This window comes from Alternaria infectoria, assembly GCF_024043175.1.
Source record: "Alternaria infectoria strain BMP 0036 chromosome Unknown scaffold_2, whole genome shotgun sequence".
Lineage (NCBI taxonomy): Eukaryota > Fungi > Ascomycota > Dothideomycetes > Pleosporales > Pleosporaceae > Alternaria > Alternaria infectoria.
Genome location: NW_026250691.1, coordinates 1,324,882 through 1,337,858, shown reverse-complemented (window position 1 = coordinate 1,337,858; position 12,977 = coordinate 1,324,882). Strand labels below are relative to the sequence as shown.

General features: G+C 53.2%; 4 protein-coding genes across 4 annotated transcripts; 3 read left to right on the top strand and 1 right to left on the bottom strand.

The window, feature by feature from the left end:
- Positions 1-1,014: 1,014 nt before the first annotated feature.
- On the top strand, positions 1,015-2,526 carry J4E92_001894 (uncharacterized protein; the record flags this gene model as incomplete). The annotated part of the gene is made up of 2 exons (XM_051493302.1): positions 1,015-1,036; positions 1,445-2,526. The coding sequence occupies 2 exons, from the start codon at positions 1,015-1,017 to the stop codon at positions 2,524-2,526; spliced, it is 1,104 nt and encodes a 367-aa protein (XP_051356533.1).
- A 1,660-nt stretch (positions 2,527-4,186) lies between these two features.
- On the bottom strand, positions 4,187-5,230 carry J4E92_001893 (uncharacterized protein; the record flags this gene model as incomplete). Its single annotated transcript, XM_051493301.1, has 1 exon — positions 4,187-5,230. The coding sequence occupies one exon, from the start codon at positions 5,228-5,230 to the stop codon at positions 4,187-4,189; it is 1,044 nt and encodes a 347-aa protein (XP_051356532.1).
- A 2,324-nt stretch (positions 5,231-7,554) lies between these two features.
- On the top strand, positions 7,555-8,199 carry J4E92_001892 (uncharacterized protein; the record flags this gene model as incomplete). The annotated part of the gene is made up of 1 exon (XM_051493300.1): positions 7,555-8,199. The coding sequence occupies one exon, from the start codon at positions 7,555-7,557 to the stop codon at positions 8,197-8,199; it is 645 nt and encodes a 214-aa protein (XP_051356531.1).
- Positions 8,200-11,405: 3,206 nt separating this feature from the next.
- On the top strand, positions 11,406-12,832 carry J4E92_001891 (uncharacterized protein; the record flags this gene model as incomplete). Its single annotated transcript, XM_051493299.1, has 2 exons — positions 11,406-11,896; positions 11,950-12,832. The coding sequence occupies 2 exons, from the start codon at positions 11,406-11,408 to the stop codon at positions 12,830-12,832; spliced, it is 1,374 nt and encodes a 457-aa protein (XP_051356530.1).
- Positions 12,833-12,977: the final 145 nt, after the last annotated feature.

Sequence of the window (12,977 nt, the reverse complement as noted above, 5' to 3'; positions counted from 1 at the left end):
ACTCTGGCCGTCTTAATATAGAGTGGCACGCCACGGAGCCAATGACGGGCGCACGGGCTGCGAAGAACAGGAAGCTCGCTCAGAACACGAGCGGATGATGTTATTGCGACTGGGGTGGTGGAGAAATTTCAGCCCAGGGCCTCACGGATGACGGCATGCCACGGCCAAGGCAGCGAGGAAAGGCGCATTATCGCGGCGCTGTGCAACGCAGGCAATTCGGTGTTTTGCATGCAACACAAAGGGAGCAAGCGATCTCAAGGGGCCGCTGTGCCAGATTTCGCATTTCAGACTCCAGACGCACACAGCCACGCCCATGCCGCTTTCGTCGCTAGCCGGCTCAGCAGTTATGAGCTCCCCCTTTGGGAGCGCGGCTAGTCAGCGAGGGTGCATTAGAAGCTGCATTAGACACCCGCTTTTCCGTGCGAAGCTCCAAGCCAGTCGCTGCTGGATGCAACACCAGGAGCGGCATCAGGCCTTGGCGTGGGCGTGGTGAAAAGCTGCCAGGCCCGTCGCGTCTGTCGCTGCGTGCGAGCTGCGACGGTATTGTTTCACAAGAGCCAGCGGCCGATCGCAATCAGACGCCAGACGGCGAATCCCCCCCAATTGGCACGGGCGGCAGGGTAAAGCAGCAAAGCAGCGCGCTTGTGGTTGTTGGGCGCTTTCGGTTCGGCAGCTCTATCAACAGGTGCTGGCTGGGGTCGCCTGTCCGCTGCCGTGCAGGTCCACTAACCTTCGTGCACAACCTCGCCCGCCGTCGATTGGCAACCCAAGAGCCTCCGTCGATACATCATCATCACTGCGGACCCACGGCGGAGACACGAGATCGCCGCGCCTGCTACAGCCCGCCAGCGGTACCACGGAACTCTAACTTCCTCATCTCCAGCGAACCTCTCCCCTTGCTGACTGTCCGACCTCCCTCGCGCGGCACCTCTTATCCGTCTTCGCGTCGCCGTCGTCGTCGCCTCAGTCGCTCCTTGCCAGGCCCGTCAGCTGCTGGCTGCCATTGTCGCCATCATGTCCAGCAATGTGACCGAGAGTACGTTGTCTACTTCCATTCTTTCTCCCTCCTCTGCACCCGCTGCCTCGTCCGCGCCCGCTGCTACGTCTGCGTCTGCTCCTCCTGCCTCTGCCCCATCCTCAGATCCGCCCTCGTCAGATCTTCCTTCGCCGTCTGTAACACCGTCCGCAGCGCCTGCGCCTACGGAGCCTTCTGCTCCCGCCGCCTCGTCCAGCCCGCCTGCAGACTCTCCTTCAAGTCCTGCGCCGGCTTCTAACACGCCTTCAGCGGCCGCGCCCTCCTCAGAGCCTCCTCCACCCGCCTCGAGCGCTCCTCCCGCATCCAGCGCCGCCCCAACCAGTGACCCGCCCGCCCAGTCGAGCCAGGCACCGCCGCCGGCTTCATCAGCGGCTCCAGCACCATCAACATCGGCAGCTCCTCCCCCAGCCCAGTCGAGCGCACCACCGCCAGCGCAATCATCCACTCAGGCTCCTCCTCCTGCTGCCACGACCAGCGCCGCACCAAGCTTCGTCGACACGAGCGTCTTCACTGCCCCGTCGGCTGAACCCTCGACCCAAGTCATCGTCTCCACCGTGACCCCCACGGGTGCTGGAGAGACACCGTCAGTGGTCACCGTTATTCGCACTTTTACTCCAGATTCTCCCACTGCAGCACCAACCAACAGCGCGTCCCCCTCCGGAACAGGTGCCGCTGACCCTTCCAACACCGACTCCACCCAATTGCAGAATGCACAAAAGGAGAACGATGGCGGTCTCAGCACTGGTGGTAAGACTGCCATTGCTGTCGTCATTCCCGTTGTTGTCGTTGCTCTGCTAGTCCTAGCCGGCATCTTCTTCTGGCGCAAACGCAAGCAGCGCCAGAGCGCGGAGGACGAACGCAGGAAAGAAGTCGAGGAGTATGGCTTCAACCCTAACCACGACCCTACCCTTCCTGCGGTTGGTGGATTGGCCATGGCCGAAGACGACAGCGGTTACCGAGGCTGGGGCAATACCACCACCAGCTCCAACCGCAAGATGTCCACCACCCTCACCTCTGGCATGACCTACTCGGACAGCAACAGCAACCCCGGCGGATACACTAGCCCCCACTCTCCCACACACGGTGCCTACTCTGACGCTCACTCCAACGACCCGCTTGTAGACGGCCGTCGCCAGACCATGGACTCGGACGGTATCGGCGCCCTCGGTGTCGTCAACGGTGCTGCCGCTGCCAACTCTGCCAACAACCAGGCCGGTGTGCACCGCGGGCCTTCCAACGCTTCGTCGTCATACTCGGCAGCCAACCACTCCGACAACTCTGGCGACTACCCTGGCATGGCCAATGGTCACCCACAGGAGTACTACAACAACCAAGACTACTACCAGAACGGGCCATATGCTGCCAACGATCCATACGCTGCCCAACAACAGCCCATCATAAGAGACGTATCAGCACGACGGAACACGAGGATCGAGAACCCCAGTGTCTTCCCCCAACAAGGCAACTCTGGAATTGCGCAAAACTTCTAGTCGCACGCACTTGTTGTCATCGTATTTTTACATCCATCGCTACCTGTATATTGCGACTCTATCTTTACCCATTTCCTTTAGCTCTCACTCGACATATATCCAAACGGAGGCGTTCATCGGGTGGCCATCAATTTATTTTGCATCGTATCGATCTTCGCGTTTGTTAGTTGTACTGTTGTTGCATGCACATGCAAGTTCGCCCGCATGGATGCCGGAAAACCCTTCCGCATGCCCCACTCCACACAACGGAGAGTCTTCTTCGGAAGATGCGGAAGCTTACACTGCTGAGACATTTTGCGATGGGCACAACAAACAAAAGCACGAGCGTTTTGAGTCTGGACCAGCGCAGCATGCATATCTCACTACACGTCGATTTGTCGGCAAGGATTCAAGAGGTGGGACCTTTTTGATTCTCTTGGATCTGTGTGGGATGATGCATGCTGGCAGCTTTTTTCCTTGTCTTGTCACCTTTCTCTATCACATTGATGCTGGAATCTCGAGGATTGACGCTTTCTCACGCGACCAATATAGTACTCTTGTAATTAGCCAACGCCTTTTCTCCATCACCATCTTTTTTACCATTTAACACGTACGCCAATTACTTGGGCAAACTCTTTTTCTTTTACATGTTCGGGCCCACAGATGACGTTGAAGGTCTCTATCTACATAGGCAGAGAGGAAAATAGATTGATAACAAACTTTACACAAGTCTTTTGCTCACTTCTCCGTGTTTCAACCAACACTACCCGATGGGGAATATTATATCCATCATGTTCATCGATTCTGGATATTCCCAAATCGCTTCTTCGCTTATATATCGTACTCGATCTGACCCTCCTGCACTGCACAACAAAGAATGCGGTTATCTGTCCTCGCCCAGCCACTCGTGTGCTTGGGGTGTACGCGGCCCGACAGCAGGTCTGTTTTGATCTAGACCTAGGCCACTAGCTGGCAGCGGCCGGCAGTAATGTTGAGAGACTCCGGTTCGCTCCCAACGCGTCCGCTAGTACACAGTAGTCAGCAGTAGCTACGTAACGTAGCATGCATGCTGCATGCTTGCTTGCGAGGCTGTACATGCAACGTAGATCTTGCCCCGACCCCGCGGTCAACATCCTGCCGAACCGTACCAAACAGTTTGTCAATTGAGATGTTTGTGTGATGCGGCCTTTGTAGGTAGTAAAAACATGGGTCGTCACGGTTGCCTCATTCTTTTCCAAGATATTTCCATCCGGGTGAGGAGTTAATCCTTCTGCTTTCAGAGAATGAGAATATCCCTCGGCGTCCCCGGGCTGTTGATCAGAGTACGCATGTTCTCTGGTGTCATTGCGGGGTTCGATGGTGGAGTTTGGTTCAACAGCGGGTTGACTAGAAACATGAGCTACCCGTCCTGTTCCGGACTTCTGACTGGTTGCGCGTCACAATTATGAGGGAAAAAAGAAGGCCAGTCTGCTTGGCGTGTGTAATAATAGTAGAAGGACGGCGAGGTCTACATACTGTGTGCTGTATGAGTAATCACATCTGCAGTGTATTGTAGACATGAGCGTGAACACGTGTGCGTAGATAGCAAGCAGGTGTAGTTCATCATGGATAACTCCGTCGGTAGGCTTGCAGATTACATACATTTAATTGGAACTACAAACACAGCCTTTCCAAAGCCGCATTATCTCAAATCACCTCTACCTTTGGGTTTGGCGAGATTGAATCTAGCCCTCTTCCGCATGCTAGCAGCTTTACCAGGCTCTGTAACCCTGGGTTTAGACTTGTCCAAGTCTATCATACTCTTGAAGACTGGCGCCGCTTGGGAGGTCTTGGTCGGCTTGAGCGCGACATCATCAACCATGGGAGGGGCAGGCTGGACAAGACCCAACCGTTCTTGGAGCTTCCTGTATTGGACTTCAGGGTCTTGTACGTTGGCGCGCGGTGCTTTTGGCTGGCTATGAGGCACCCGAGGAGGCTCCGTTACAGTCTCGAGATCGCTGGCTCGGTCTTGATGTAAGTCCAATTGTTCTTTGGTCGGAGAGACGGTGGTTCCAACAACAGAAAAGCCAGTCGCGCCAGAACGCTCTTCGGTTGGAGAAGTTGAAGGTTCAACTGGAGAGCCAGTCGTATCGGATTGGACCGAAGTAACATCGTTTGTTGGTGCTACTTCGACAGCTTCGAGCGCCCGCTGCCACCAGTATCGCTCTGCTTCAGCTTCTTGCTCCGCTCTCTCTAGCGCAATCGCCTCTTTCTGCAGCCTGCTTTTCTCCAATATAGTCATCAGCTTTCTCCGATCGACTACTTTCGCCAGGAATCGCAGCAAATCAGGGTCCGACTCGTCCTCGGCGTCAAGATGTGGTAGGATATCCTCGATTTGGTCGACAAGTTGAGCATTTGCGTATCCTCGCATCATGACTCCCCAGGTGTACTTTGCAGGATCAGTGCCCCTGTCGCGCATGATCTCGAAAATTCGTTCTGCCGCTTGTATCTGGCCTGTCTTGAAGAAAGCCTGCATAAAGATGTTCCAGCTGTAGACATTGGGCTTTGCTGGGCCATTCGTCATGTCTTGAATGAGCTGAGATGCGTTTGCGAATTGCTGTTTTTGACAAAAGGCGTAGAGGAAGGCGTTCCAGATTTGCGGCTGCCGAGCCATCTCATTGAACGCCGGATGACCCCCCTCTTGCACGACCGACTTGAATTTGAGGTACAAGTTATAGACTCGCATGTTGCTAACTGCCAAGGCTGATTGAATCTCTGTCTGCAGCATGATGTATAGCGTTACATGTGAAGGAGAAATGCGCACAGACTCTGGCGTAGATGAATCTTGTGACATTACGGCGTTCCCTAGGCTTGCGGTTCCGTAGCCAACGAATGGCTGCAGAGGCGCTGTCGTGAAAAGTCTGGAATAAGAGTGCCATAGCATGGCCGAGGTCTGTTCGACGTTTCCATCAACTCTGTAGCGTACATACTGATAGTAGAGACACTCCGTTGCTAGCCAAGGGTCCTGGATATCTTGTGCTACCTCTTCGCAATACTGTGCAAATCTTTGGAAAAAGGCTGGATCATTTTGCATGGTACATCCATGGAGCATTATCCCGAATGTGTATTTGTCTGGCTGTAGGTCATTATTTTCGAAGGTGTTGTACACCTTGAAAGCCGTGGCATGATCTCCAGCTTCCATTGCGTTGTGTATGACGACATTGTAAAGAAGTAAGTCCATCTGGATACCCATGTTTACAAAGGCAGCGACGATATATGGAGTGTGGTGAAAGTCTTTGGTTGCAGCCATGCTCCTTCGCAGTATGACAGCGCACACCCAGCGAAGTCTTTGACGCGCCACAACAGACTCCCACGACTTCGCTGAATGTCGGCTTTTCAATGCCTCGAGGCATTTCAACGCATACTGCACTTCACCAGCCTGCCCAAATGCAGTGGCATAGTGCAGCACTGTATCGTAGTCAACGCGTACCTTGTGTTCCACGAGGCAATCGAACACTTTCTTCAGATCCTCTATCTTGGCCAGCTCGACAAGATTGTACAGTAAGTCTTGAGAGCAGAAATCGGGCTTGCTAGATAACGTCTTGACTAAGACGTGCAAGAACGCCGGGACGAATTCGCGCTTGCGTGCTTCTAGGTCAGTACCCCAACTCTGATCCTGATACAATCGGTGTCGATGAAGTTTTGAAAGATGACTGAGAGCGTCGGCAATAGCTTCTCGCTTCCGGCTCCATGTACGTGTATCGTTAACCAGAGCTTGTATGAAGTATAAAGCGCGGCCAGGCTTACGATCGAGGAGATAAATGAGCAACTTATGAGCGTAGGCTTTCCGCGTCGAGATGTCGAGAGCCTTCCACCTGTCCGATACTTCGCGCGGACTTGATTCGGCGTCTCCCGCAAAGAGCGTCCAACTCAATCGCGCACATCGTGGGTCGTGTTCTATAACGACGCTACGTGTGTTTCTCCGCAAAGATGCGTAGACGGGGCGATCCAGTGCCGCAAACGCGTATTGAAGCCCATTCTCTTTTGCAGAAGTGTCAGTCAGATCAAGATGCGTCTGGTTCCAGCTGACGAGGTTTGCCACGCGTCGTCGAAGGGACCTGTATCGGCCATCTTGGTCGCGCCTTGCAGGTGAAAAGGAGGCAGGTAGTCTAGAGACGTAGTTGTCGAGTCGCGCACGTTCCAAGGCGAGTTGTTTCGAATGTCTCTCGGCTCGCAGAGGTGTGCGTTGAACGGAGGACGAGGGAGCACGTGTACGATTAGACTGTGCCCGACGAGCTCGAGGTCGCGAGAGCGTCTTCTCATCCACTACGCCTTTATTGCTGGATGTGGTCGTTGCGTATGAGCGGGCATACTGGCGAGTGAATGTCGATATATCCGCATAGAGGCGATTGACTGAAACAGGGCCGTCAGTTCTTTTGTTCCAGCGGCCAGACGTCCGTAGGAGCCCCGCAGCAGGAGCGTCTTGTGTCGGTCGCTTGCGACATGTTGGTATAGTTGTCTGTCGGGGGCTCGAGATTAAGTCCTGATCTTCCACCCTGTTATGTTCCTCTAAGCTCTTTGACCTATCCTTCTCTTTGTCCCGTGTTGTGCTAGGCCTTGCATGCTGTTGGCTGTGTGCTTTTGTCGTCGATGACTGGGCGAAGACTCTCGGAGCGAGGAACGGCAGGATGGGAAAGTCGGCGCTGGCGATGAGGCTAGCATTGGGAACGCGAAAGCGGGGCATGAGAAGATGCAGGTGCTGTCGTCTTCACGGAGCCATGACGTGTCAATTGCAAGCAGCTGGTGAGGATGGCGAGGAGCACGAAAACTTGAGAAGGTGCGTGTTTGGTCAGAAGCGCTAACCGGAGAAGATCTTGGACTCCCGAGCTGTTCTCCGCAGCCACACGACAACCACGACCACTTCAGCAACCACCCAGCACACTCTCTGTTCTCTCCGCGCATTCTCAGAAGGAATTTTGTGCATAGCATCACGTCATAGACCAGCTTTGGACTCGTCCCGACCTCGCACGCAAGCACACTCCTGCCTGGCGCAACCGCAAAGCTCTCACCATGTCTTCGCACGAAAAGCTGTCCGCAGCCGCCAACGACCGGAAGTCGCGCCTCGCACAACTCAAGTCGCTGAAACGGAAACAAGAACACATATCAGATGCGCCAGAAGCTGCCGACTCGCCATCCACCCAGCTCCAGGCCGAGACGTCGCAAGCTCTCACACGCACAGAAGAAGAGGAAACATCAGTAGCAGCCACATACCTCTCCGGCCGAAACTTCGATGCGACGACGCGAAATGTCAAGCTGGGCTTTGACAATACCCCAATCGCCGACCCCACAAACACACTGGAATACAAGGCAGAGCAGCTGGCGCTCGAGACAAAGGCGCAACAAGAAGCAGAAACCGCAGAGGACAAGGGACTGGACCTGTTCAAGTTGCAGCCCAAAAAGCCAAATTGGGACTTGAAGAGGGATTTGGAGCAGAAGGTGAAGGGACTCAATGTGCAAACAGACAACGCAATTGCAAAGCTGGTCCGCGAGAGAGTGGAAGCCCAGAAGGCCATAAGAGAGAAGCAGCCGACAGACGGCAGCAATGGAGAAGAAGTGGGTATGGAGGGCAGTGAGCTGGTCGAGGCCATGCATCTGAAGGAGCAAGAGGACGAGCGAGAAAGGAAGAGGGACGAGGAGGACGAGGACGTCAGTTGAGGGTGTAGAATACGGTGATGCGATTTGGATCAAGACGGGAGTTGGCCGGGTCAGTGCACGCAGCCTCGACGATCGGGTCTGCTTAAGGACGCAGATAGGAGGATGTCCAGACGTGAGAAGACGATTGGACGATACCCAAGTCGAGTTACAAGAGGGGACACGAGACTTGCTTTCTACTGTCCATCATGGAGGACCAAAGTTTTAATATCACGATCAAGCCACAATTATCGCGTACTCTCAGACGCTATCCTCCCCCAACAATCACGCGAACGATATTTTCTGAAGATAGCAATCAGAAACACAACAGATGCGCTTAGACTTGGCTCATTGTATTCGTCTCAAGAGCAACAAAAAACATAGAACACCTGGTCTTCGCTAGTAGTCCGTGGAACCTGACATCCGGCAGCGCGCGGAGGAATCGTGTCGCATAGAATAGATACAAGAATTGGTTCTCTTTTGCGCCGTAGACGAGCTCTTGCTGCCCGTGAGCGTCCTCTGTACTAAAAACGTGGCGTGTGGACTGGACAACTGAGGACAATCATTGACCACCAGTATATTATACTTGCGACATCTCTCATCTGTGAGATGATCTTTTCGTTCAGGTCGTCGATGTTACGGAAATTGTGGTTCGTTTCGCTCTGCATCATCGCAGTACCATGGGGTGAAGTGGATGGCTACCAAGATATGGAATCGCACACAGATGTGAGTCAAAGATCATTGACCACCATGCGATATTCCTTATAGCTAAACACGGTCGAAGTCGAGGCAATTATATAACTTAAGTCAGCATGTGTCTTAATCGCAGCGGAACCGGGACACCTGTGCGTTGACTATAAAAGGAGCGCCCTGCGCATCTCCATCATCAATCCCACCACCAAAACCCGAAAATTCGAACGTGCGCGATTCCTCCTACCATAACTACTGCCAAAGAAATTTCTATCTCAGAAATGACGGAGAGACACGATGGCATCGCCTTTCCCTGGCCATCGTTGCCTGCAGATATCCGTCTTTCAATCCTCGACGAAATCTCAGGTCAGAAACATCCTGGCTGGGCTCCATGCGCAGCCGTCTGTAAGGAATGGCAGGTCATTCTTGAACCCAGGAATTTTTCCCGACTATCATTGCAGCCATCCTGTCTAAAAGAACTGGAAACCCTCGTTGTCCGACAAAGGCCTCTTGTCAGGCACATCTGTTTCAATATCGCTCTTCCTCGATACGCCTGCACCAGTTGTAAACGAAGTGCCACCACATCCAATCGCAGGTCTACCCTCGTTAGGATCATTATTCTAAAACTCTTTTCTGTCCTAAGTACCTGGCAACCTACAGGTCAATTAACACTCGAACTGAGCGCATCTTCGCCAAGTGACTCACAACATTGGTTCAAAAACTACTGTTTTGGGCCCGGACATGAAGACACAAGACTCTGGACGGAACAGGAGAAAGCTGTTAGATGGCATGACCCAAAACACGGCTGGGTTGATGGTCGGCAGGTTGAGACTCCCAAGCGGCGCGCCATTTTGCGCCTCTTCTCCCCGCTCTGCTTCAGCACCCCCCAAAATCTCCCTGCCGTTCATGCCGTTACAAGTTTCTGCATACGTCGACAACTTCGACATGAGCTTTATCCCCACGTACTAGGAGGCTTGTGGGAGAAACCCCCTCGGCTAGAAAGTATAGTCCACGAGTCGTGGATTGTCCGGCACGACTACCCGATTGAGTGTGCATATAGATTGACCTCCTTACTCCAGTACAGTGTTCCAGAGTCCGTCAGGAGATTATCCATCTTCAAGGACTTCAACAACCAACTTAAAATGGCAATTCACAAGTCTAAGCCACATATCTCTACGCCACATTGGCGCTCAAGTTTAGAAGATGCCTTAGCTGCAAATCTAAAGCTAGCCAAAGCTCTTGCCGCCAAAAGCCACCATCTAGAGTGCCTTTCTATTTCATACATGATCGACGCCCAGCAGTTTTTCACTTCATGCAAGCAGCTGCCATGTACCTGGAATCTCCTGCAGTCCTTAACACTCACGTCATCCACACTGGCCCGGACAGCCCCTCGCCAAGATATTCATACACTGTTGCAAAACGCTAGTTCGGTTGCGCTCAAGATGCCGCAGCTCCAAACCATGGTGCTCTGGAACAGTGAACCAGGACAAGCCTGTGTGGTAATTTATCAGCGACATACTGCAAGTGCGATAGCGACACTTACATGGCGTGGTACATGGAATCTTGAGCTCAGCGAGGATGTTGTTGAGTCCTTGAAGGAGGTTGCCTCTGATGCCTGCTACCTACGGCTGGAAAAGGAAGAATTACATAACGTGGATATCAGGTCCCATGGTGATGCAATTCATCATCTGCGCTTGCCGGATGGAGTTGTTGATTCAGAATCACTGTGTCAAATACGTCACGAGGGAAGGATGCAAAGAATGGCCTGATCAGTGCATTTGTACAAAACTCTATCGTCCTAATAAGAAAAGGTGAAGAAGAAGAAAGGCAGTGGAGAGAAAGAAGAGAAAAAGTGTGTGAAACAAAGAGTAGAAGTAGAAGTCAAGCGTACCTAGGTAGCGTTTACATTGACCAGGAAGACATAGGCTTCTTCTACAGTACCTAACCTCAGATGTGTGTCGGCTAAATGGTCTTCGATACAAGACGCTCATGGAATTGCCCCCAGAAGAATGATCGTGATGCCAAATTCTCGTACTGGACGTGTCGCGTCATTCTACACGCTGGAATCCACGTACAAAGACGATTGATTCCTGACTAGAGAATGAGGTGTTAGTATCCAATGCAGCGTACCCCTTCGAGTTTACTGCTCTAACAAACTCGCACAGAGCGGCTCGATGTTTATGAAACAGTATACGTGATTCTGTGTATATACCGAGGGGGTCGCTAATATTATGTAGTGGTTGTCTACTGTCGCGTCTTGTTAGAAGTTTACCCTTGCGCGGAGGGTCGGTTATTCAGACCCGCCCCTGTCATTCACGAGTCAACCTCGGCATCTCCACGCGCCAAACTTCCACGGGTGTTGCGGATGCGGGGACAACCGTCGCGCTATATACATCACCATGGAGCGCGTCTCGCTATTCTCCACTATCCCCGTTCTTTCAGAACCACCATAATTCGTTTGTACTGCTACATCACCATCGCATCTACTCCACCACTAAAGCGCCCTCGCATCCCAACCTTCACAACTCACAACCGCCATCATGGTCGGCAAGAAGCAGCCCGTCTACGTGCTCGGCGTGGGCATGACCAAGTTCATCAAGCCTCGTGGCAAGGTGGACTACCCTGAGCTCGGTTTCGAGGCAGGCGTCAAGGCCATGCTCGACGCGCACATCAACTACGACGATGTCGACCAAGGCGTCGCATGCTACTGCTATGGCGACTCAACCTGCGGTCAGCGCGTCTTTTACCAGTTCGGCATGACTGGAATCCCCGTATACAACGTCAACAACAACTGCTCAACTGGCTCGACCGGCCTCTACATGGGACGCAACATGATCGCGCACGGAGCGGCCGACTGCGTCTTGGTCGTTGGCTTTGAGAAGATGTTCCCCGGAAGTCTACAGAGCTTCTTCCAAGATCGCGCAAACCCGACAGGCACGACTAGCCTGATGATGAAGGAGACGAGGGGTATCACCAAGGCACCGGGTGCGGCGCAAATGTTCGGAAACGCTGGACGGGAACACATGGAGAAGTGAGTCCCGACGTCTGGACCAACCCGTGTCTCTATACTTACCATCTTCGTAGATACGGCTCCGAACTCAAGGACTTTGCAGAGATCGGTCGCATCAACCACGCCCACTCGAAGAACAACCCCTACTCGCAATTCCAAGATGAATACACCCTCGAGCAAGTCATGAACGCACCCATGATCCACGAACCCCTCACAAAGCTCCAATGCTGCCCGACCTCCGACGGAGCTGCTGCCACAGTGTTGGTCTCGCAGGAATTCCTAGACAAGCGCCCCGAGCTTAAAGACCAGGCCATCCTGATTGCTGGACAAAGACTAGCAACCGACACACCGTCACTGTTCAACCGCAGCGCCATTGAGCTAGTAGGATACAGCATGAGTGAGCTGGCTGCGCGTGAGGCGCTTGAGGAGGCCAACGTATCACCAGACGACGTCAAGGTGTGCGAACTCCATGACTGTTTCTCTGCCAACGAGATGGTCACCATTGAAGCCCTCGGCCTGGCTCCCAAGGGCAAGGCTCACGAGCTTATCCGCAAGGGTGGCATCACCTACGGCGGAAAGGTCGTCATCAACCCCTCAGGCGGACTTATCTCCAAGGGCCATCCCCTCGGCGCCACAGGTCTCGCTCAATGCGCTGAGCTCGTTTGGCACATGCGTGGTTGGGCCAACAACCGATCGATCAAGGATACAAAGGTTGCTCTACAACACAACTTGGGTCTTGGAGGCGCTGTAGTATGCACAGTGTACAAGAGGCACGACGGAAGCGCCGCGACGGACAAATCAGACGAGCAGATCGCCAAGATCACTGGATTGGGATACAACCCAGCGACGGTCGCGAAGGGATTCACAAAGGAACAGGTTGATGCTGTGAGGAGCAAGAAGGCGAGGAGCCAGTGGGCACTGCAAGACACAGAGCAAAAGGTTGAGGCGAGGTTTTAGACGAGTTTCGTTGTAATTACTATGGTCTTTGAACAGCGCTGTTGATTACATATATCCATCGTACCTACTTCACTCCAGCTCTCTCCATGCCCCTTCAACCATATTGACCGTACTCTCACGCGTTAGTATATGAAATGGAAGGAGG